General features: G+C 47.5%; 1 protein-coding gene across 1 annotated transcript in view; it reads right to left on the bottom strand.

Moving 5' to 3' along the window:
- LOC147747705 (complement factor H-like) overlaps positions 1-25,622 on the bottom strand; it is a 1,041,560-nt gene that overhangs the window by 164,680 nt on the left and 851,258 nt on the right. Inside the window, exon 21 of the mRNA XM_086954949.1 lies at positions 25,060-25,257. Coding sequence (XP_086811075.1) covers positions 25,060-25,257 — 198 coding nt within the window. The remainder of the gene's footprint in view (positions 1-25,059; positions 25,258-25,622) is intronic.

The raw sequence follows: 25,622 nt of genomic DNA, 5'->3' as shown, positions 1-25,622 counted from the left end.
TGTATAGTTTCTCCACGTATACCTCCATTCTGCCAGTGTTGGTCGACTCTGGAAGGCCTGCGATGCGTACATTGTTGCGTCTTGAGCGCGCTTCCAATTCCTCCTCCTTCGCCTTGATCACCTCCATGACGCGTTCCATGCCTGCGCATTTGGTGGTAGTAATGCGCGATTCATCCTCCACCGCCGATATGCGAGTTTCGGCCGTGTCTAGCCTCTCACCATGTTTTTCCTGCTTGGCAGACATGCTGTCCATCCTGCATGTTAAATTATCCAACTTGCCATTAATGTCCTGTAGCTTTGTTTGAATAGCCAGCAATATTTTTTCCATGTTGCTGCCGGGCGTAGGGTCTGCCGGACCGCCACCCTCCGCCATTATGTCTGTAGATTTGGGTGTTTTTTTGCTTTCAAATGATTTCTTCTGCTGCTGCTTGTCGATTTTCAGCATCGTCAGAGGTCATGGCGTCTGTTTTTTCGGCCCTTGGACCGAGGACCTAGTGGTCCTGGTTGGCGTAGCCGTCTTGACTGCCGGGGTGGGATATGTTTCTGGAGGCCACACTTAGGGCAGCAATGCAGGGCGTCTTCCACACTTTGGCTCAGGCTCCGAGCCCCACTTGAGACGTGCACCCCACTCAGATCTCTCCCAAACTGGTCGCAGTGGACCTGTGCTTTACAACCACTCCTATCAGGTGTTCTGAATGTGTGTTCCTGCGCCCTGCATACACGTGATATGTCCCCGTGGAGCTGGACCGTGTTTAATAACTGCAGCTCTTCTACATCAGCGCTGCCCTCTCGGTTGCGGTCACGTGACTTATCGTGACTCACCCGCCATCTTGAGCAGGGAAGGGCTGCGCTCCACTCTATCGAGCGCTCCCGCCCCCTGTGTGTATTTAAGGGGCGTTTTATCCCAACTTCGGTAAAACCTTTATTTTTAACTTACTCTCCCCTGAGGCGGAAGCCGGGGGATTTCTTCTCTATCCCTGTTATAGTTTTTAATTACTGTACTCGGCACTATCTGTGGTAAGCGTCCGTTCATTGGGCTAAAACCTTGGAGGTGTATTTTTAAATACATCATTGGTGGCTAATTACTCATATTACCTTTCTGGAATTTAGCGCGCGCTGCATTGCGCGACTGCAGCTCTTCTACATCAGCGCTGCCCTCTCGGTTGCGGTCACTTGACTTCTCGTGACTCACCCGCCATCTTGAGCAGGGAAGGGCTGCGCTCCACTCTATCGAGCGCTCCCGCCCCCTGTGTGTATTTAAGGGGCGTTTTATCCCAACTTCGGTAAAACCTTTATTTTTAAATTACTCTCCCCTGAGGCGGAAGCCGGGGGATCTCTTCTCTATCCCTGTTATAGTTTTTAATTACTGTACTCGGCACTATCTGTGGTTAGCGTCCGTTCATTGGGCTAAAACCTTGGAGGTGTATTTTTAAATACATCATTGGTGGCTAATTACTTATATTACCTTTCTGGAATTTAGCGCGCGCTGCATTGCGCGACTGCAGCTCTTCTACATCAGCGCTGCCCTCTCGGTTGCGGTCACGTGACTTATCGTGACTCACCCGCCATCTTGAGCAGGGAAGGGCTGCGCTCCACTCTATCGAACGCTCCCTCCCTTCCCGCCCTTTCATGCATAAAATCAAAGGTACTTCCCGTCCGCGCAGCGGGCGGGCGCAGCGGGCGCGCCGGCGGCGCGCCGGAGGCGCGCCAGAGGCAAGCCCGTCTGCGCCCGTCCGCGCCGGGACCGGGCCCAGGGCCATAAACCCTGCCAAAAATTCATTAGGTAATGCCATAACTTACTCCAGACACAATTTACTGGCCGTATGTCCACCCGACACGTCTAACTGCCTAAAAATTAACCCTTCAGAAATCCTTAAAGACAGGGCTACTGCCTGTCCTCACTGTCTCTATTCTATCCCCCTCCTTCCTCCCCATCAGATCATTGGCACTCCTACTAACCAAGATGCAGGCGCTACCACCTCCATAGCCCTAATAAATGCGCGCTCTCTTGGCAAACATAGACAGGAAATATTCGATCTTATCACTGACTATGCTTTGGATATTTTGTTCATTACGGAAACTTGGACAGATGACTCCTCACAGCCGGATCTGGTCATCGCCGTGCCACCGGGATTCAAGGCTTACTGTCAGGACAGGCCCAAACAAAGAGGGGGCGGGCTGGCCATAATTGCTAGAGATGCCTACCCAGTTAGAACAACCCTCATTCCATCCACTGCCTGTGAGGCCATGCAATTTTCCATTAACATCTCCCCTTCTTTCAATTTCAAGGGCATATTAATATACCGGCCCCCGGGATCAAAAACCACTTTTTTGTCCAATATAAATACCATATTGGAATCTGTAGCTATGGAAACCAGCTTCACTGTTCTCGGTGACCTGAACTTTCATCTAGATCTCGATCATTTAGCCGACTCTGTTGCTCTCACCACCGACTTAGGCAACCTAGGGCTAAACCAGCTTGTTAAGTCCTCCACGCACCAAGCTGGCCACATTTTGGACCCTATTTTCTCCAACCTAGAAGGTCTCCAAATCACCAACATTCTGCCCATGCAGTGGACAGATCACTTTGCAATCTTCGCTAATATCACCTCCTGCAATGACTGTAACAATAATCCCCAACTGGCACCCAAATTACCGTTCAAAGACTGGAAAAATATAAATTTAGAACACTTTAAACTTACACTCTCACAAACCTGCCCAGAGTTCGCTACTGACCCCAATCTAGCTCTTCAGCAACTATATGACTGGATTGGCCAGGCATCTCACCAATCAGCCCCTTCCAAGGAACATTCCAGCAACAGAGCTAAACCCACCGCTCCTTGGTATAATGAAAAACTCAGGACACAAAAACAGATCAACCGCAGCAAGGAGAGAATCTGGAGGAAAGATTATGATGCAGATAGCAAGTCTGCCTATAGGGAGGCTGTAGCCCTATATAAAAATATGATAGTGCAAGCCAAAAGAGAATATTACACCGTCCAAATTGAGCAGGCCAGGAATTCCAGTAAGCAACTATTTTCCATTACCAAAGCGTTATCAGGTAACTCCCCGGATCTTACGCCCCCCCCGTCGCAGTCACTGTGTGACTCTCTTGCAGCTTTTTTCTACTCTAAAGTAGATGACATCTATCAAGCATTTTCTTCCAAATCACTCCCGGCCCCCACATTAGCCGTCACTTCCTCCTCAGCCAATGCCTTTCCGTGCTTTCAACCAGTCACCCAGGAGCAAATAAAAAACACACTTCTGACCATTAAATCAGGCTCACCCCTAGACCCCTGCCCTCTATCGGTTCTCAGACCAGTCCTAGACGTTATCACACCGGCACTCACACAGGTCTGTAATTTGATTTTGCAGTCAGGTCACTACCCTAACCCGCTCAAAAACACCCTGCTAAAGCCGTTGTTAAAAAAACCCTCGCTCGACAAAAATGAGCTAAAAAATTATCGTCCAATTGCTAATCTTCCATTTATTGCAAAGACAATTGAAAAGATCATGAACACCCAGATCTCTGAGTTTATTGAAGTGCACCAGCTCCTTGACAACACACAGTTTGGATTTCGGAAACATCACGGGACCGAGACAGCCCTGATCAAAGCCGCTGATGACATCAGGGTCATCAGGGACCAAGGTGGCACTGCCATACTAGTTCTGCTAGACCTTTCAGCGGCTTTCGACACGGTCGACCACAACATCTTGGTCGACCGTGTCCAAGGATTAGGCATCTGTCATACGGCCAAAAACCTAATTGCCTCTTTCCTCGCCAATAGAACGCAGGCGGTCATTCTAGGACCCTTTCAATCAGCACAACTCTCCGCCCCCTGTGGTGTTCCTCAAGGCTCATCCCTTAGTCCGACACTCTTCAACATCTATGTGTCGGACCTAGCTAAGACCATCAAAGCACATGGGATGAGCCTTACCTCGTACGCCGACGACACCCAACTAGTGTTGGCGATCAAAGGTGACGGAGAGCAAGTAGCTGAAAAATTCAAGAAAGGGCTCCTAGACATAGGAGATTGGATGGCGACAAACTGTCTAAAGTTAAACTCAGAAAAAACTGAGGTACTTATTTTCGGTCCATTATCACCAGCCTGGTCCACCACTTGGTGGCCAGAGACCTTTGGTACACCTCCTACACCAACTTCCAAGGTCAGGAACCTGGGGATTGTCTTCGATGATGGACTGAATTTTATGGATCACGCCAACAAGACTGCATCTACTGCGCACCTAAAACTAAAAATGATTCGCAAAATACGTCCTTTTCTTCCCGAATCTGCGATTAAGACACTTGTTTCTGCCCTTGTCCTCTCATCCTTGGACTATTGTAATGGGTTATTTCTTAACGCGCAAACCCGAGTTACTACAAAATTGCAAACCATACAAAATGCAGCAGCCCGCCTTATCACCGGCAAAACAAAGTTTGAACCCATTGCCAAAAACATAAAAGATCTCCATTGGCTGACTGTACAAAAAAGAGTCCACTTTAAGGCCCTCTGTATAGTTTTTAAATCAGTCAATGACCAAGGACCACATTTTCTACGAGACAAACTTCAAATCCACAAGCCCACAAGAGCTCTACGTTCAGCTGCCCTTAACCAACTGCTTGTTCCACGCACCAAAACAGTGTCTTGGGGGGACCGTCGCTTTTTGGTGGCGGCCCCTAAACTTTGGAACACCTTGCCTCTCAACATCAGACAAAGTACCACGCTGTTCCAGTTTCGCAAACTTTTGAAAACCTGGCTTTTCTCTCACTAACCCACTCTATTCCGTCAACCTGTTTAGTTCTTCATTCCTCACTTTCTCAATAATGGTTTGAGCGCCTTGACGCCTAAGGGTATAAGCAGCGCTTTACAAGTGTTAAAAATAAATAAATAAATAAATAAATAAATAAATAAGGCGTTCTCAATGTCTCTGTGATGCACGATTGTTAGTGACCACCGTGTGTTTATTCACTCCTCAATCACTGCCGGTATTTAGTCCCAGTTCAGTGGATGCGTGTTCATACCGACGGGCGTGTCGCACCAATTCGCGCCTTTTAAGTTTGTAATTCCCCAGCCGTCTTGCCCTCGGTGACTGGACATCATATCCCAAGCGCTTGTGGAGAAAGCAGCTTAAATACCTCCTAGTGCTGAGCTTGTCAGGGTGTATACAGCGGCAGTAACCCCTCTCTTCACCCGTCCAGCGCTGCTGTTGATCGGGGATGATGGCAGTGATTTTCGGGCTCCGGTTAGCTGGGCGCCGCCATCTTGTCCACATATACACCCACGTGCTGAAATGTTTTACCGGTCGGGTCTCGCGACTCGACTTGCATAAGCGTGGTCGCTGAAGATACCACAGTGATAGCGTCGCTCTATACTCGGCAGCGTCGATAGAGTAGTCAAGTCGCTCACTTACGGGACGATGCAGCTTTGCACGGGATAGTTGCCGCTTTCACCGCCATCTTTGATGCCGCGTAGTCCCGCTACAGCCCCATGTCGATTTGTGGCTCTCGTAGTGCTTCCAGACTCCTCATCTTCTATCCGATTGTTCCTGGAAGCTTCATCTCCCACTGGGTATATTTTGACGGCAGATCAGCGGGTTTAAGGCAGCCGCAAACTGCAATGTTGGCGGTCGTCCGACGGAGCTGCGGATCACACAGCCATTCCGCTGTGCACCCCCTAGCGCCTCGCCTCCAGAATGTTAGGAGCTTAAGGCCCAGTTCCTCTTTTAATGATCTCAAGCCCAGATCTAGCCTGAGGGGAAGCAGGGGTACTGACAGGCAGGGATACCAACTGCCTGATAAACTTGTTTTCCGTGGTGGTAATTGCAGGGGCACATTTGTGGCCCCACAATTCACCTCCATAAATTACCGCCCCGCATGCCTGCATTTTGTAGATTTCAAGAGGTGGGGCGATAGGTTTTGTCGTAGATTTATTCAGTAATTTAAGAATCCCCCCGCCTTTTGAGAGAGCTTTAATTGGGATTTGATCTGATGTTGAGCCCAAGTCATATTTTCATTAAGAGTCAGACCCAGACACTCAAAGGTCTGCACCCTCTCCAACCGAACACCACCTATAGCAGGGTTTGGGCGTGTTGTTTTCCTGGGATTGAAAATCATGAATTTCGTTTTAGCTGTATTTATTTCGAGCCCCCGATCATAACAAAAGGTGACAAAGCCATCAAAGACACGCTGTATACCCATTGGAGTCTTAGCGAGTAGCAGGGTATCATCTGCAAACATGATCGCAGAGATTTCCAACCCAGCGAGCCTTGGGGCATCTCTATTGGGGACCGCATTCAGATGGGGGATTACTCCGTTGACATAGAGGCAAAACAGGGTTGGCGCCAAGACGCAACCCTGCCTTACCCCCCTGCCAACTCAGTAGCTTGATGACAAATTGCCTTCTCTCCCACACCTGACCCTTGTGAAATTCTGAGTATGGAGTCGTATTATGATGTCCAGAAGGGCAACTGGGATGCCTAAGTCCCCTAAAACGCTCCAAAGTTTCCTGCGTGGGACCAGGTCGAAGGCCGCACGGAGGTCCACGAAAACGGTGTATAATGAACCGCCCTCCACCGTGACAGTTTTCCAGTAAAGCGTAGATAATCTGAAAATCTGGTCAATGGTGGATACGTTCGTTCTAAAACCCGCTTGATACTGGCTTAAAATTTCAGAATCTTCCATCCAGTCCAAGAGGCGGTCCAAAATCAGCCTTGCAAAGAGTTTCTGGGATACATATATTAGGCTGGTTGGCCTGTAGTTGGATGGGAGCAGAGGGGACCCCTTCTTAAAGATAGGGACTAACTCTGCTCCCAGCCAAGTACTTGGGACCGCCATACCTCCAAGGATTGCATTAAAAATCATTAGCAAATAGGGAGCCCAAATCCCTGGTTCGTGTTTATAAAGATCGCCCGGTACCTTATCCAACCCTTGTGCTTTACCCACAGGGAGCTTGGATATAGCGTCCCGGACCTCTCCTAGAGTGAACCTAATCTCAGATGAAGCATCCACACGGGAGCTCATTATATCTCCCGAGTGGATTGTCCCCCTTATACAGGGTGCTAAAGTGTTCTTCCCATACCTCTGCAGCAATGTTCGGCTGTACTGCCAACTCTGGTTCAACCGAACCAGTGCTCACAATCTGCCAGAACTTCTGCGGACCTTTAACCGCTAGGGCTGATGTTAACCTTGCCCAATTTTCATTCCCCCACTCGATTTTAGCATGGTGGATTAGCTGCCGGTATGCTTGCCTCCTGCGCTTTATAAGTTCCCTGTTGCTATTCTGTTTCAACACACCAAGGAGTTCGCTTTTTGCCAATCTACATGCCCTGTTATACCAGGTAGACTTCCTTACAACTCTTCTCCTACTAGAACCTGTGGGATTTAGGATATCTGAAAGACTATCAAATAATACCTCATTAAGTGCTCCCAGCCTTTCGGAGAAGTCATGTGTAGGGTGCTGATCGATAAGAGCAACTACGTCAACTAATACAGGGATTACCCGGTCATATACTTCACCTACTCCATCTGGGTTGTTGACCAGTTTGTCCCATCTTACCCTGCGTCTATTACTAGACAAAATAGCCCCATTAGATGTATCAGACTGTGATGCTGGACTGCCCTTATGGATACCAGGCACAGAAAAGTCCAGAATCAAGGGGTTATGGTCACTCTCTCCCCTGGGTACAACCCTGAAGTCTAACACTCTATTCCATGCCCTGCACTCAACAAAAATATAATCAAGATGTGCCTCCCTCCCTGGCTTGTTAAAAGTGGTCATAGGCGGGTTGTCTGACTTTGTACGGCCATTACATGCCCCGATAGAATAGGCCAACGTCAAAGATGTAATTTGAATGGCCAAAGGAGCCCATGACCTTGCCGTCGGGCCTGCCACCTGTGGGATTTTCCAGAGATCATCCTCCTCCTGGTTTATGCCATCCAGTAGACCCTTCAATGGTTCAAAGTGGAGAAGTGTGGCTCAGGGGTTAGGTGGAGAAGTGTGGCTCAGGGGTTAGAGGCGGCAGACCCGGAACCTGAGATCGGCCCTGGACCAGGGTTCAATTCCCCGCCTCGACGGGGCTTGGGCTCAATAATTCCACGGACTCGATAATTCTCGCTCCGGTGCCTACTCGACTCACAGGTTCACACTCTGCGACTCAGGGCAATAGCTTGCTTAATCTCCACAACGGCCCCTCGCGGCGGGATGCCTGGCTTTCACCTTTTGGATACCCTGCCAGGGGTTATCTCATAGGGGAATACCAGGACGGGTTCCCTAAGCAAGCGCTTAGATACCTGCGGTGTGGGTGATTTGCGCTATATAAATACATGTAAATTTACACACACACACACATTCAATGGTTCAAAGTGGGAGTTGAAATCTCCTCCCACCAGAAACATAACTCCCTCTGGAATGTTAATTAAAAAGGAGGATAGCTCTTCAATATCCTTAGACTCGGATGTGGAACTCACGGGTCTAGAGTAAATATTGACCAGTGCCAGTCTAGAGCCATTCTGCCACTCTAGAATCACACACTGAACATCCCCAGATGCTGTATCCATGATTCTAGAAGTGCAACCCAGATGGGTTGCAACCCAAATTGTTAGACCCCCTGACGGTCTACCTTTCCCCCCCCCACCTTGCGGGGACTGAGAATGATGCAAATCCTAGGCGAAATTGCTCCTCCCGCGCCCATGTTTCCTGGAAGAGGCACATATCGTTCAGATCTACAAATGATCCCCAGTCAGGGCAGGCCAGTTTGTTACATAGGCCAGCTACATTCCAGGAAAGGATTTTTAATACACACGGACCGGAAGAACTGCTGGGAGGTTGCATGGAGGGTTCTTCATTGGTGGTACTCACAGAACCAGAAAGTGAGAATTCTCGAGAGAGATAACCACTGTCGGGGATGGCTGCCACTGTCCCCGACTGTACTATAAGGGGCGCCCCCCCCTGAACTTCCCCCTGTGCATACCTCCAGCTGGAGTCAGTCTACCTGATCAAGACAGCTGTATCTGTTGGTGTATGAGTAGTCACCCGGGGTAGGTGCATCATATCGAATGGGCCTATACCTTCTGCGTTGAAAGCTTGGTCCCACCGTTGTCCATCCTTCCTCAGTCCCTGGATGCCATCGGATGTTTGGTGGTGGGTAAAAGAAGGACAGTGGCAATGGTTGAATGGTTGTGTTTCCCGAATTACCCAACCAATTACAGATATGAGAGACGATCTGCGGATCCCTAAAGTTCACCAGGATGCAGTCACCCTTGATTTTCTTCGTAGTGTTTCCCACCCAAGCAACCCTCCTGACCATCAGCAACTCACTTCTCATGTTAGGGGGAAGGGGCCTATGGATGTTCAATCAACTGATCACTTTATTTTTTAAGGAATCGAAAGTTTCTGGTGCAGAGTTGGTGAGCTCAGGCACACTGCTTAAGATTACCACGTGAGATGCCGCGTCTGGGGGTAGATTAACAACTTTTTTCCGGCATAAATTATTTGGATCCTGGGCAGAACGGTCACCAATCTCAGTGGGGATCTTCGCTGGCCTAATTAAGTTCTTTGTAACTGCCAGGTTAGACTTCTGTGCTAGGGGCAAGGGGGGTGGTTGCCTAGGGGAGGGTACTAAAATGGGAATTGTTGGGTTGGGTTAAATAGTGCTAGTTAGAGTAGGGGGAATTGTTTTCCTGGCAGCTATCAGACCAGAAGGATTAGGTAGAGGGGGAACGCCCACATTCGTAGACACTCTTTGGTTGCTGCCCATAGTTCTCAAGTAATCCTCGATACCCCCAGTGACCGTTTCTATTGCTTGTAGCCTAGTATCAATGCGGTCAAGTCTGGCCATCAGGGGGTCTAAGAGATTCTTCAGAACATTATTGAAAGCATGGGTAGACTGTTCTCCCCCACCAGAGGACCCCTCACCAAAAAAGAAAGAAACAGGCAGCGTTGTCACCCATGTTTGTGCGGGCTGGGTTGGACTAGAATTTACATTAACATTTAAAGGGGTAGGAGAGTCCACTGTATGGGGGGTCTTCTCCGAGTTATTATGTGGAAGATCTAATTTAGCCCTTTTTCCTCCGTTAAGCTGCTTCCCTCTTTTCCTTTTCGGGACAGCACCTTCCCTCAGTCCTCGAGATTGGGATGAATTAAGGTCGCTCCTCGTCCAAAATCAGAACTGCCTCCGCTGTTGGAGCAGGTGCAAGCTCCGGTATGGTCTGGAGTGAGTCTCGATGTAAAGATGAAGTACTCCTTAGCTCTTGCAGGACAGACTCAATCGTTTGGTCGATACTGTCCAGAAGAGCTGAATAATAAGCATCAACCTTTTCAGGGGAACTGGCATTCGCAATTAGACCCAAGGAGGATCTTCTAGCGCTTTCAATCCCATCCGAAAGCCCCCTTTCAAGAATTGTTAATTCATTGTTCACCACAGAGTTGGCTCTAATTGAAAAACTGTCCAGAGTACCTGCAACCAAGGATGTTGATGCCATGGCTTTGCTTCTCTTCTCCCTTGATGTCATATACCTTGTTCTTATTTGAAAACCCAGCCAGGTGTGTTACAGTATGGAGAAGTGTGGCTCAGGGGTTAGAGGCGGCAGACCTGGAAGCTGAGATTGGCCCTGGACAGGGTTCAATTCCCCGCCCTGACAGGGGTTGGGCTCAATAATTCCACGGACTTGATAATTCTCGCTCCGGTGCCTACTCAACTCACGGGTTCACACTCTGCGACTCTGGGCAATAGCTTGCTTAATCTCCACAACGGCCCCTCGCGGCGGGATGCCTGGCTTTCACCTTGTGGATACCCTGCCGGGGTGTCTCACAGGGGAATACCAGGACGGGTTCCCTAAGCAAGCGCATAGATGCCTGCGATGTGGGCGATTTGCGCTATATAAATACATGTACATGTACATTTACAGTATGGGTTAATTGTCCTCCGGGTGGGCTAGCCGTAGGTCAAGAGGGGTGACCCGGTCCGGTCTCGCTCGGGCTCGAACGGGCTAAAACGGGCCTGCGCGCATCCCACGATGCGGTAGGTATCAACTGCTAAGTAGGGAAAGGCAGGGGGCGTGTCGGGCCGGGAAGAGGCCGCAGCTGTGGCTGGATCCGGGCTGCTGGTCCTCGCAGTCCCGGTGAGCCCCTGAGAAATGTCCGCACCAAATCCACAGAAAGAAAGACACTGCTGGCGAGCGGCACTTTTGGGTTCACAAACTGTGTGATTTTGCAACTTTAGTGGGTGATTTTTAGCTAACAAACTAGCTCTAAATGCGACGTTATGCTCCTTATGTAATTCTTTATAATTGTGCTTCAAAAAATTATGCAAGTTACCCCACCCCTATTTATAGGTTTAATGGTAACAACGTTTTGAATGTTTCTATGTTATTCTGACAGACATGGCACAGAATGCCGCTCCGTTGTACATAGGCCAAGGCACAGCGACTTGAGACTCCCTTTGTGGAGCTGTCTCATGCTCCCCACATGTTCATACTCCTTTATGTTTACCTGTAAAGGAGCCAAATGAGAACGATGATTAGAACATTTGCAGTACTAGTGGAAGCGGTTCTCTTCTAAAGCTATGTACTCCCTCTTACTCACAAAGCCAAGGGAATGTACCAGGGACAGATATTGTATTACCAAAAGCCTCCATGTTATTAGATCACTTCTTTTTCTGCAGCAAATTAGTGCATTCTCGAATTAAGAATTCCGCTTCAGTTCAATTACACAACCCATACGAAAACACTTCAAAACAATGACTTGAAAAAGCAAATGCCAGAACTGGAAAATGTGTATCCCAGGGACATAGTGTCATCTGATATTTAAGGTGATCTTATCAAATTAAAAACTATTGCATAGGGCCTCTTATGAAGTCACCAAAACAGTATGATTGAGAGGCATCATTACAATCTCATGATGGAAGGAAGGACAACTATGGGCCTGATTCTGAGTCTGGAGGACAGAGTTAACTTTGTCAAGAGGGCAGAGGACAATACCTCAGTTATCCTGAGGGAACTATGCCCACCAAATATAGTGTTGTCTGCTGACGTTGTGCACAAATCCTCACATTGAAAGGAACTGCAGACATTGAGGTTGCTGTAACTGTAGGAAAAGTTTGACTGACAATACCATCAGACATGATGGCTGGCCAGCCACAAACTTTTCAAATGTTTTTTGTTTTTCCAAAATAAACTCCTAAAAGCGGGAGTGTGTTTTTGCAAAAAAAAACACGAATACTGCCACCCAGGACGAGCGTGCATCTCCCTTCCAGGAAACTTAAAAATACCAGACGCCAACCTCCATGGAGTACCACATATTGAATCTTGCTAGAAGGATGCTGCAATGTTGCCTACACCACACTGATCCTCGAGGGCAGAGCCGGGCTGACGAGGCTCGTGTCCCTGGCCCGCCCCTGGTTACACGAGCAACACATTGCTATGGGGCCGTGCAGAGCAGAGCAGCAGTGGCATCGAAAACAATAGCAATCCTGATCAATACTCACAGTTGTAACAGTGTGAGTTGAGTGTGCAGTGTGTTTCGGGGAGGAAAACAGAACACTTTAAACTTTGTCAAACAGAGTGCTGGCCCTCTTAGGACAATTGAGCGGCAATCAGGCTGATCCTTGTCAGTTTGAACTGCTGGACTCAGAGTTGCAAAGTCCGACGGCAGTAATAAGAGGCAAGGTCTTTTGATAACCCTGAGACCTCCTGAAGAGCGGGCAAGCCAGCAAGCCCCGGGAAAGCACTTTTAGGTTCAGCACACAAAAGTTAATAGGCAGCACGCCAGCACAACAAGGAGGGTAGCAAATTGGCAGTCCCTCCTGCAGCACAGCTACTAGCAGACTAACACAGCAGAGCAGTGCAGAGGGGCAGTCCCTCTTGGCAGCACATCTGATGCAGATCCAGCAATATCTGGTTACAGGTACAAAAAGTGTCTGATTAAATGGAGCAGGAGACCCAATACTTATACACAAAAGTGCCTTTGAAGTGGAGGTGACACCATAGGCTGGCTTTTAAACTGCACAGATTCCCCTTCAGCCCAGCCCTGTCTGACAGGCTAATGTGGTGGTGGGAAGAGGTTAAACACTTCATGTGATTGCAGGACACAACCTATTGAAGTGCGTCAGTCCCTTCCCTTCTCTTGGCCCAGGAAGACCCATCAGTATGCAGATGAATACAGATGCAGCTAAGTGTGCTGTGTTTGTGGCTATCTAGAGGAAATACACAAAGTGTAACTGGCGCCCAAACTCAGACTTGTATTGGAGACAGCTGGAAGGCACACAAAGAGCTAGGAGCCTTAGAAATGCCCACTTTCTAAAGTTGCACGTCTAAACAAGAAATGCTAAATCGAACTTTGCCAGTAATGAGTGTTTGTCATTACCAATCCAAAGATATGAAACATTAAGCAGCTATTTCTCTGTAATCAGGAATTACAGCTTGAAAATGCATTCAAGAAATCACCAATGTTGAACAGTGAAAGGAGCAGGCCTCACATGAGTGAAACATCAAGTAGGCTGTTTGTCACTACCAGGATATGTAAAGAAACAATTTATATGTCCAACGTTTTCTTACATACCACCCTGCTCTTAGGGTTACTTAGGGGCTACCTTGGGGGTGGCTTATATGTAATAAAAGAGGAATGTAAGGCTTGGGAACTAGTTTCAAATGCCAAGTCGAAGTGGCAGCAAAGTGCACATACAGATCCTGCAATGCCAGGCCTGAGACAGGTTTGAAAGGCTAATTATGTGGGTGGCACAACTAGTGCTGCAGGCCCACTAGCAGCATTTGAAATACAGGCCCTGGGTATATGGTACACCACTTTACAAGGGAACTACCAGTAGATCAAATATGCTAATCAGATATAGACCAATGTCATCATGTTTAGGGAGAAGCATATGTACTTTAGCACTGGTTAACAATAGTAAAGCGCTCAGAGTCCTGAGGCCAAAAATATAAGCAGTAACAGGAGGTAAAAGGCAAACCGTCTGGGGAAAGACCACCCTAAGGATACCAAGTCTAAAACATGTCCCTCCCCCAGCTGAAACTGAGGAGAACGACACAACCTCTAGGGAGTTCTCATCAGTAAGGTGGAAGACCCTAGATAGACAATCTACATTGACGGGGTCTACCACAGGGAAATGGACCACCTTAACAGTTTGGATTCTCATCCCTCATTTGCATGACCCACCTGAGGGGCATATAGTCTGTCTGAATCAGGACGTGAATACCAAACAGGTATGGCCTCAACTTGTTCAGTGCCCAGGCCACAGCAAAAGCTTCACGTTCACTAAGACTCTACCTATGTTCCCTGTGTAGCATCCTCCTGGAGAGGAAGGATACTGGTTGGTCCAGGCCCTCTGGATTCAGTTGAGAAAGTACTCTCCCTACACCATGCTTTGAGGCATCTGATTGAACAATAAACTCCTGAGAGAAGTCAGGGTCCTTGAGCACAGGAGCTGTACAAATAGCCTGCTTAAGGGAATCAAATACAGTTTGGCATGCCTCTGTCCAAATCACATTTCTGGGCTGCTTTTTAGATGTCAGCTCAGTCAGGGGCAACAACAGTGCCATAATGCTTGACAAACCTCCTATAGTACCCAGTGAAGTCCAAGAATGCTCTGACCTCAGTCTGGGTTTTGGGGGCTTCCCAGGCCATGATTGTTTCAATCTTGGCCTGGTGGGGCTGCACCTTACCTCGGCCCACCATGTGTCCTTAGTATACCACCGACCCCTGCCCTATCTGGCACTTCTTTGCCTTGAAAGTCAGGCCTGCCTGTTGACGATCCTGAAGCACTCCCTGAAGGTGAAAATGGTGGTCCTTCCAGCAGCTCCCATAGATAGCTATGTCATCCAGATAGGCAGCTGAGAAGGCCTCCAAACCAGCAAGCACCTGGTTTACCAACCTCTGGAAAGTAGTTAGAACATTTTTGAGACCAAAGAGCATTACTCTAAACTGATAATGCCCTTCTGGATTGGAGAAGGCTGGTCTGCATTTGGCTCCCTCTGTTAGGGAAATCTACCAGTACCCTGATGAAGATCAAAGGTACTTAAACACCAGGCAGCCTATAACCTGTCAATCAGCTCATCCTCCCTAGTGATAGGATGAGCATCTGTCTTTATCACAGAGTTGAGACCTCTGTACTCCACACATAACCTCAGTTCAGGTGTGGTGCCCGTTGGGGCAGCTTTTGGTACCAGTACCAATATACTGGACCAGGGACTACTGGAAGGTTCTATCACCACCCCCCCACCATCTCCAGTATCTTGGACACTTCAGCGTTGATGCTGAACCTCACCTTATTCTTCAATCTGTGAGATTTATTCTTAACAGGGAGGTTGTTTCCTATGCCCATATCATGGGTGCACAGGTAGGTTGTCCCAGAAAGAAGGGAGATGAAAGAGGAGTACTGCCCCTCTGCTGCTCAGGAGTTAGAGTGGGGTAGAGGATTACTCCTGCCACAGAGCCATCCTTCTCCTTGGAGTACAAGAGGTCAGGGAGAGGTTCACTCTCCTCTTCCTCATCTGTCACTGACAGCATAGGGAGTGCAGACCTTTCAAAGTATGGTTTGAGGTGATTGACATGCAGCCCCCAGTGGGGTTGCCTAGTGGTCTTGAGGTCCTCCAGGTAGGTGGCCTCCCCTTTCCTATTAATCACCTCATAGGAATCAGTCCAATGGTCCTCGAGGGCCCCAAGCTCCAAAGGTTCCATCACCCACACTTTATGGCCAGGTGTCAGTTCCACAGGAATGGCATTTCTGTCATACCACTCCTTCATGCCATCCTGGCTGGCTTCTAAGTAACGGTGAGCGCAGAGCTCCGCTAAGTCCACGGAGTGTGCGTAATGTTGCCTACTTAGCGAAGTTGCCTGCCACCCGCCTCCCTCCCGCCCTCTTCTAAATGCCCAATTTAATGTTAAACATAGTAATAGCAATTAAAAAGGACTTACCTGAGATGCAGCGTCCTGGGGCTCCCTTTTCCTGCTGTCGCGCCGACTTCTTCCAAACAAATGCGCATGCGCGGGCGCCCGCACATGCACATTTCTCGCAAGAGCAGGAAGAGGGAGCCCCGGGATGCAGCATCTCAGGTAAGTCCTTTTAAATTACTTTTACTATGTTTAACATTAAATTAGGCATGTAGAAGAGGGAGGGAGGGAGGCGGTTGGCGCGTAGTGGGGCTACGCAAAGTGTGTGGGTTGGTGTAGTTTCCCCCCACTTCACGGAGCTTCGAGTAGCACCACTATGCACACCACACCAACTCCTACTTCTAAGTTGTCAGAAGTTTGGTTCCACATCTTAGCAATTTGGCTCCTGAAGGCCAGCATGTAGCTCACAAAATCCTGGGGAGATATCCTGGGAGATTGAGCCAAACTCGGAGGTCCTCTAACAGGGTGCCAAAACAATGGGGTGAGCTCACTCCCTTAACTTGTACATCCCTGTAGGCAGACAACAAGCATGGCAAGAGATATCCCACTGTTTACTCAAGGGCTCAAGAAGTTCTCTAATCATGCCTTTAAGGGTCTTGTTGAATCGAATCTCTCCACAAGCCCATTGGTTTGAGGATGGTAATGGATGGATAAATTGTAAGGAACTCCACACCGCATATCCATTGACTGCATATTAGCAGGCATGAAGTTGGTTCCCCTGTCAAATACCACTTACTTGGGAAAACAGACTCAGGTAAAAATCTCCATTAGGGCCTTAGCCACTGCAGGTGCAGTGATGGTCCTCAGATCTGTAGCATGTAGGTACCTAGTGGCATGATCTACCTGTTGCCGGAAGAAATCTGGGGATCAATAGGCCCAACAGTGCTAATACCCACCTGCTCAAAGGGTGTGCCAACAACAGGCAAGCGGTTAAGGGGGGGCTTTCATCCTCTGCCTTGTCTACTCACTGCCTAGCAGATCACCCAAGTACTACAGAACACATCTGAGTAAGTCTTGATGCTAGGTCTATCAAGGTGGGGGACAAGCCTGGTAAAGTTCTTGTCTTATCCCAGGTATCCCACCAGGAGAATTTCATGTGCCAGCTCCAGTAAGAAGGCCATGTAGCATGGCGGACCACCAGGGCCCTTGTTTCCCCATGCACAGGAGCCGTAGGCTTACTGTAAAGGAGTTTGTCTTTCCAGTAAATGTGATAACTTCCAGATGCATCACCTGCTGCCTGGGCTTCAGCCTGTTGCCTCATGCCCTCAATGACTGGATACTGACTCTGTGCCCTACAGAACTCCATGGGGGAGATATGAAGTACTGATTCTACCCCCACAACAACGTCTATACATTAGTTCTGCTTCACACAGACTACATATGCTTTGATTTCTCTGATGTATTTGTGGGTCCCACTTACACCTGCCAGCCAACAATCTCTTGCAATTTATCAAAGGAAGCAATGCTCTCCTCAGTGGGCTCTGGTGGGGGGGGGGGGGGGGGGGGTTGGGGGGGGCAGCGCATGTGCCCCATGCACCTCACGTGGGAGACATTCAGGGGCTGGGTTCCCATGCCTCCTGCTTTCCCCTTATTATCAGCTGGCCAGTACATTTTTCAATGCTCCAGCACTTTTTGACTCCGATCCTGGGCCACAAAGTACCTGGTGGTTGCAAAATCCACTCAGGCAACCCCAACATTTCCAAGTGTGCCCTAAGCTCTGATTCCTTCCAGGTAGTGTGCTTAAAATCTTTACCCAACAGAGAGTCCACTGGCAAGGCACGGCTCACTGCAACTTTTAGAAGACATGAAACCTCTCCACTCAAATAGAACAGAAGCAACTGGATAGTGGCCCTCTCTGTTGTCAGAAACCACAACCTGGTAGTCATACTGGCACCTGTATCCCTCAGAGCCTCAACACCTTGCCCATTGATGGTAACCCATTGCCTATACTATGCAGTATTGGATGGCACATGGATTTTAGGAACCATTTCACTGTCACCCAGGGGCACTGGGGTAACCTCACTGGAATCCCCCTCACTCACAGCACTACACTAACCACCCCTGGAACCATTCCTCCAGCGAGAGGTTGAGCTCTTTTTAGACACTTTGGATTCCGCTTGTAGTGTCCCTACTTAAAACACTCAAAGCACTTGGGAGTTTTGGGCTGCTGACTCTTGTCAGGGTAGTTCTTCTTCTTGTGGCCAGATAGAGAATGAGACTCTTTCCCCTCTGAGTTATTTTGGTGGCCTTGAGAGAACTCCTTTTTTTCCTCCCCTTTCTTCTGTTGGGAACCTTGATCACCCTTTTGGGAGTCCCCCCAAAATGCCTTCTTGAACACTCTGTTGCTGACCCAGATGTCTACCTCGCACTGGGGTGAATGTATGAAATTGTTCTGCATTCTGTCCATCAACTGTTGTTTTTGCATTTGTCACCCTGAGTGGGACGGGTATGCCCAGACGTGGGTCACATGCTCTCCATGCCACTGGAATCAAGCTATCCTGGCTGAAGAGGGGTGAAACTCCGAAATCGGTCCTAGGATGCATGTCTCCAGTCCAGGGAGAACCTGGCTTGGCAGTTCGCGCTGGCCTGTTCCCAGGCACAGGGTCAAGACTGATTTGCATATGGCTGAGTTCAAACTGGAATGGCATGTTGAGCAAAAAAACAATGGATGTAGGCCCAGATCTCTGCACTGGGGTGAATGTATGACATTGTTCTGCATTCTGTCCATCACATGTTGTATTTCCAGATGTCCACCTCCTCAGCAATCTTCCTGGGGTCATTAAGTTTGCCATCTACAAGGGGTTGGTGCAGTTCTAGAAAATAAGTATCAGCATGTAGTCCTTCAAAAATAAGTTCTACTGACCTGAATAATCATCAACCTTTCTGCTACTCCCCTGGCTCTTCAGTGCCTTGCTAGCATAATCCAAGAAATCCACCCATGTCTGTGATGAGATCTTGCTGCTGGCCCTGAACTGTTGCCTATACTTTTCAGGGGGAAGTCCAAAGTTGCTGCCTAGCATGGCCTTCATTGTACTGTAGAGTGTCTGCCCCCCCACCTCTAGTGTGAGGAGTGTGCTCACCCTACTGTGGGCATGTACCTCCACAAGCTAGTTCTCCCCATACACATAGAAGGCAGGCTAATATAAAGAGGCAATGTGTAAAGTATTTGTATAACACAAAAAAAGTAACACAATGAAAACACCCAAAAAATACTCCATACCAGGTTAGAGAAATAGACAATAATTTTATTCATCAATCAAGATCAAAACTATAAAAATCCAATAAGTAGAAGTTGAGTTATGAAATTTTTAACATTAATGAGAGTTCTAGCGCTTCAATGCAATAAGCGCCAATGGGGGTTATCTGGTCACGCTAGACCAGAGCAAAGTCAACGATTGAGGCTGACCGAAATGGAGTGGACAAGAGCCACGCAGGCCTGGTGAACAGAGTACCTTGATCCTGGTCGCTACAGCGGGGTGCAGGGGCAGTTGAGTGATTTGTCAATGTCTGCCCCACAGCCAAGGTGATGCATTGATTTTCTTTACACATTGGCAGTGATGAGTCAGTTCCGATGGTCACGCCCCGAAGCTGAGAGGCAATGGCTCCAAGTGTAATGCACCAGGTTTCTCTGCATGATCGGGGGGAACGCGTTGATCTGTCCACACTGCTGCACTGGTGATGTACAGTTCCAATGCATCGGTTTCGGGCTGCGATCTGCTGGTTCAGATGCGATGCATCGAATCTACTCCCACAACAAGGTCAACGGATCAGTTCTGCTTCATACAGACTGGAGATGCATTGATTTTTCTGATGCAAGTTTGTGGGTCCACTTCTAGTGAACCAGGAGCAGGGTTAAAGACTTTGATAGCCCCGAGTCTTAAGCAATAGGAGGCAACCCAACAAGCCCTTTGAGATCACTTTGGTTGCAAGTCAGAGGCAGGCGAGAAGTTCGAGGGAAGACCGCCTTAAGGATGACAGATCTAACAATACTTTTGAGTTCCCACTACTGAAAACTACACTGCATTTTTTAGTCAGCCTAGACCTCCTCACTAAGGAGACATTATTAGCTTGTTGGATACTTAGCTCAGCATGATTATTAAGGAAAGAATTTACTACTCTCTCCTCCAATTCCGCTTGACCCACCAATCATAAGACCTGACCAACTAACTCTTTCTCTGCATTTACCATTACCTCTCGCACCAGTAGTGAATGTATCCTCATATCCTGTTTTTAAGCTCAATGTGGGGCAATTGTGAAATACAAATACCACATTAGACATATTTAAAGGTCCAAATTTAAGCGCTTTTCCCATGTTATGCCACATTGAAACATAAAAACGTAGACAGCGTTTGCTCCAACTAACACTGTTGTCCCCCTCAGCCAAGGGAGGAAGGAACAATCCTTTTGACCTCCCTCCTTTTTTGTAGGAAGAGGGACATATTCTCTGTTCCTAGACTAAAGGGCCTCCCTTCTTTTCTGAACTTTAAATGGTCCATCACCCGAGCTCCTTAAATATTAACTTTTTCCAAAGTCTGCATCTGTAATTCCCCTATGGGCTTAACCTCTGTAACTCCAGAACTATGAAGTACAACACTCCTTACACTATATTTTTGTTATGCTATCACCAATAGCCCTGCTGATCTGTAAGATGCCTCCACTCCACTCAAGACTTTGGAGGCACACTGCATCTGCAAGCAATTCTGCCTACTGTGGACTCCAAAGTCCATCTTCCACCACACCTGGTCCCCCTGGCTCCCTGAGGGGGGCCTAATACAGGAAGGGATAGAATGGAGCTAAACAAACTCTATGGATAATGGCACTAACTGCAGTGTAAACAGGAAAAGGCTAGCATCCTCTACAAGTAGATCGTCATGTGAAGCAAGGGGTGGGCACAAGTATGAATATGTGTCCTTAATACACACGTACAGCTACTGCAGTGTTCAGTGGGTAGAGGTACTACCAGTTCAGCCGAGCTGAGTTCAGCTCATCCACCCTTAGACTAATGTGCCACCATCAGGCAGCATCTGCTATCACACAGAGGTCACAGTGTAACAGTTTGGGCTTTTAATTTCATTTGCATGCTCTAATTTTTTAGCAAACACTTACTAGTTATATATGTGGGCTATACAAGTGAATGTTTCTGAGAATTAACAGTATAATAACACTTTACAGTTGGGATTTCTTGATACATGTGGTGTAGAATCACATTGGCATTCTCCTGCTCTAGTTTCATTCCTTCTCCTATAACTCCTTCTATGCCTTCTGGTGTTGATCCTCCTCCTGGTTCTCTTCCAAGGCCTCCATTTCTGGAAGGTTTTTGACCTCCTAATCCTCATCCCGGTCCACATAGTTCTGTCACCATGACACTGGTTTCTTGATTCGGGTGTTCCTGGTTCTAGTCTTTCCTGACCATCGTCTTACTGGCCCTGCTCCTTCCTTATATTAGCCCTTCCTTGGCCTCCTGATCCTGCAAATACTGATCCTAACCCTGATCCTGCTGGTCTGCTGTGTCCTGAGTGTCCTAGATCTAGCACTCTAGTCTTCCTCATTTGAGTCGTCCTGATTCTCTTTGCCCTGGAACCTGTCTTTTGGTGTCCATCTGGTACTGCATCCTTGCTTCCTGATCCTCATTTTTAGGTCTAATTTGGCAAGATTTGTTCCTTTTGGTCCTGGTTTGATCCCATTGGTCATTATGGCTCTGGTTTTCCTGGTCCCCCTGAGCTTCACTAGTCTGGTCCTTATATACTAGTTCCTAGTCCTTCTGCTCCACTTGTTACTTCAGGTCCTGCCCCCCCCCTGGTTGCAATGCCTCTGGTTCTCCTATACCTGTCATTGGACCTGTATATTTTGATCATTATAGTCCACCTAATCCTCCTTCACCACGCCCCTGCTCTTTATGGCCCTGGTCTACCTTCTCCAGTCCTGAATAGCTCTATTGGTCCTCCTCCAATACTCTTGGCCCTGGTCCTCCTGCACCTTATCATCCTGATTCTACCCCAACTTGTCCACTTAGTCTTGATTCTCCTTGTTCAGGTCCTCTGTTCTTGGCTTGTTTGGTCATCCTGGCTCCTATCATCCTAGCCCTCCTTTTTCGTGTCCTCTTTGTCCTGGTATGCCAGGTCTTTATACCCGTGGACCTCTGTGATTTGATCTTTCTTTTCATCTTGGTTGTGGTTCCACTGAGCCTCCTTGCCCTGGTCCTCCTACTCCTGTCCTACTGGCTCTAGTTGCCTGACTATCTCCTTATGATTATACAGGTCCTGTTCTCCTGGCCATGTCTGAACTGGGGTGGCTTGGTGAGCAAAATAACGATGGATTAAACCCAGATCTGTGACTGGGGGTGAATGTTTTGCCATTGTGCAACATTCCGTTCATCAACTTGTCTGTTTTCCTGTTCTCCTAGTCTTCTTCACTCTCAGTCTAGTTTGCCTAGCGTTGAGATTCATACTCCTGGTCCTCAGTTTGTGTTCTCTTATTGGTTTTGTGCCCACTACATTTGATCCTTTTGTTTATGGTTCTCTCTGTTTGAGTCTTTGTATGCCTAATCCTCTTGTACCAGCTTGGTTATTCCAGGCCACCTTTTCCCAGTTCATCTCTTCCTTTTGGTCCTGCTGGTCACATTGCTCCACAGAGCTCTCTGTCCTGGTCCTCTAAGGCCGTGCCCTCTTAGTCTCGTCTGTATAGTGTGGATCATCCATTTCCTCCTGACTTGTGCCTTGCCCTCATGGCCCTCCTGGCACTATACCCGATGAACTGGACAAGAGGTGCCTGGCATCTACGGGCAAGTGGGGCAAAAAATGAGATTAAAAAACCAAACACCTACCTGAATACGACGCCCAAGGCTCCGGGCGTCTTCTATTGCCCAAGCAGGAACTTGATGCTGCAGCTCCCTTGAATGTGGGCGCTGCTCACATACAGCATGCGAGCAGCACACTGATTAGAGGGAGAAGCTTCACTCTGCACTCCCCACCATACTGAAATCCAGCACTTGCTCTCTTTAAACAGCTGGGTTGAGAGGTTTAAAGTGTGAGTGTATGGATGTCCGTCGCAAGACAGATGGCCCTTTGCCCACCACTCCTCCCTCTCTGAGGCCCCTTCCCATCCTGAGACTCGATTCAGGACAGGAAGATGAAAAATAAAATGGTAATAAATCTCTCGGGCTTTGAGGGAACTTAAGTGGAGCGACATGCCCCTGCTCCAAAGAAGAACCACCCCTGATCTGGACCCACTTGATCCTGGTTTTCTTTTCCCTGGGATTTTTTCAGCCTTTAGCATTTTGGTCTTAGTCATCCTGGACATCCAATACCAGTCTTCATAGTCTTCATGGCTCTGGCTGTTCTCACCCTCCAAATTGTCCTCACTATGCCACTGCTATCCCTAGGTCCTGGTCCTCTTAGTGCTGATTCTTCTAATTCGTCTTGCTCTGGTCCTGGTACCCCTGGGCCTGGTCCTACTGGTATCTATGATACTGACCTCCTCATCTTCCTTGTCTATTCTGGTCCCCTGATCCTATAAGTCATAATCCTCATGCTCCTAATCATCTGAGTCTCCAGGATCTGGTCCTAATCCTCCTGGCCTTTGCCCTCATGCTTCTACACCAAATGATCATAGTCTTATTTGCACTGGTCATTCTGGTCCTAGCTATCCTGTTCCTTATCTACCTGGCCATCATGTTCCTAGCTTTGTGGTGTGGACCTCCATGGTGTGGTCATCTCAGTCCTGATCTCCCTGGTCCTGAACCTCATTTTCCTCCTCACCCTTATCCTCTCGGTTCTAGTACTCAAAGTCCTCATCCTCTTTGACCCGGCACCCGTAGCCCTTTGTTTTTTAGTCTCCTTAGGACTTTTCCTACTGGCTCTGGATGCCTCATGTGAAAGAATTATATTGGCTCCCAGTGAAATAGGGTCACATTCAAATGTACTCCGTACCGGTAAACAACCTTTACAACGAAACTTTTACAACGCACTACCATTACGACGCAACTTTTACAACGCAAACCATTACAACGCATTGCGCTGGGGGGCGCTCTAGGATAGGGAATAGGTTTAATTTACTATCCAACACCTTCCCTACTATCCACGAGGACTGGAGTTGGAATAGTAAATTAAACTATTCACTATCCAGCGCCTCAAAGCACTATGCGTTGTAAAGGTATGCGTTGTAAAAACCGCGTTGTAAAGGCATGCGTGGTAAAAGCATGCGTTGTAACGTCATACATCCCTCTGTACCATATTCATCTTCTTTCAATTCCTCCCTGTCTCTGAAAATGAACCCCTCAACATGCTTCAGGAAACAATCTTTGACCTTGCATCACCAGTCTGATCAACATTCGATTCCGAATTAACAAATTGGCAAAGTATGCACCGGCCTATGGACCCCATTGCTTTTTGGGGCCATGCAACAAAATAATATTGATTTGATCTTGAAATCAATCTTCAATGACACAAGAACGACTTAACTCACTTGCCATTATGGCTACTGAATACAACGTCTTGCAAAAGGTAGTCTTCCAAGATATCCTGAAAGATTTCACCATAAACAAATAGTGCAAAGTGAATATGCAAAGTTTTGTTGGTTTATTAAAACTTTTTTAAAACGTTAAATAACATTAATGATTGGAAATGTTTTGTTTTGTGTGAAATGTGTTTATTAAAATTGTTGGTTGGTAAAATTAAAAACGTAATAGGAGATAATTTGCGAGGGAGGCTGAGATTTCAACTGCCTAAGGACCTCTACAGGGTTCAATTCGGTACTGTCAACGTTTCCTGAGTCATAGGAAAGAAGCACGAGACGAACAGGGCGATCCCATTCAAATGCTGTTTGCTACTCTCGAATACTGCACACCTTTCCAGCTTGCCATTCTAAAATAAACGCACCGAAGTCAAAACGTTGCTGGGGACCTACCATGCAGAACCTGTCTCCAAAGCGACCCCTCAGGGATAGTCACCCTGACCTCATGTTGGCTCATGGTCAGCTCCCAAAATGACCATATGAAATGAAAACTCCACCACCTTCATACCTGTTTGGCAGAGTTGCCTTGGCCACGCTTGTGTGTTACCAATCAAATACATTAACAAATATTGAGTCTGAATACATAAGTAAAACAATATTCATATAAACCCCCATAAAAGGCTAATAATCAAAAAGGTTCACTTACTATCCATAACACATGAAGGATATGTTATTGTCCCATTTTTGCACTGTCCAAAGAGTTCTGAATTTGGTCCCTTGACGTAGCCTTCTTTGCACTTAAAGGGTACGGATGTCTTGTGTTTAACAACTTTGCTTATGTCTTCAGGCTGATACAATTCTAAGAAGTTTTTATCCATTTCACCTTTACTGAGATGACACGGTTCTGCAAATGATATAAAACAGAATCATACATTCATAAAATATTACCTTTGCACACAAAGTTGAATATGTAGAAGTATAAAGCACTGTACTGGCAGTTGTAAATAAGCACTGTATATAATAAAATGTGCATAGGGTGTTTCAGATAAAAAGCTCAAAATGAAAGATCTTCAATCAAATCTGCACTTGTGTGCAGCATGCAGTTGGTGTATTTAAACATTTGTTGGTGCTAGAAGTCACAGGGTGGCAGGAGCTTTTAACACTGTTCTGACTTTAGTGTTTGGCAGTTCTAATTTTAGATTTTATTGCATTGCAGCATTTATATAATTGTGTAACTATGAATGAGGTGTCAATGTCCTCTGCTGGTTT

This window comes from Lissotriton vulgaris, chromosome 1_1 (assembly GCF_964263255.1).
Source record: "Lissotriton vulgaris chromosome 1_1, aLisVul1.2, whole genome shotgun sequence".
In the NCBI taxonomy this organism is placed as follows: domain Eukaryota; kingdom Metazoa; phylum Chordata; class Amphibia; order Caudata; family Salamandridae; genus Lissotriton; species Lissotriton vulgaris.
The sequence above is the reverse complement of the archived record's forward strand: the minus strand, read 5'-3'. Positions and strand labels throughout refer to the sequence as shown.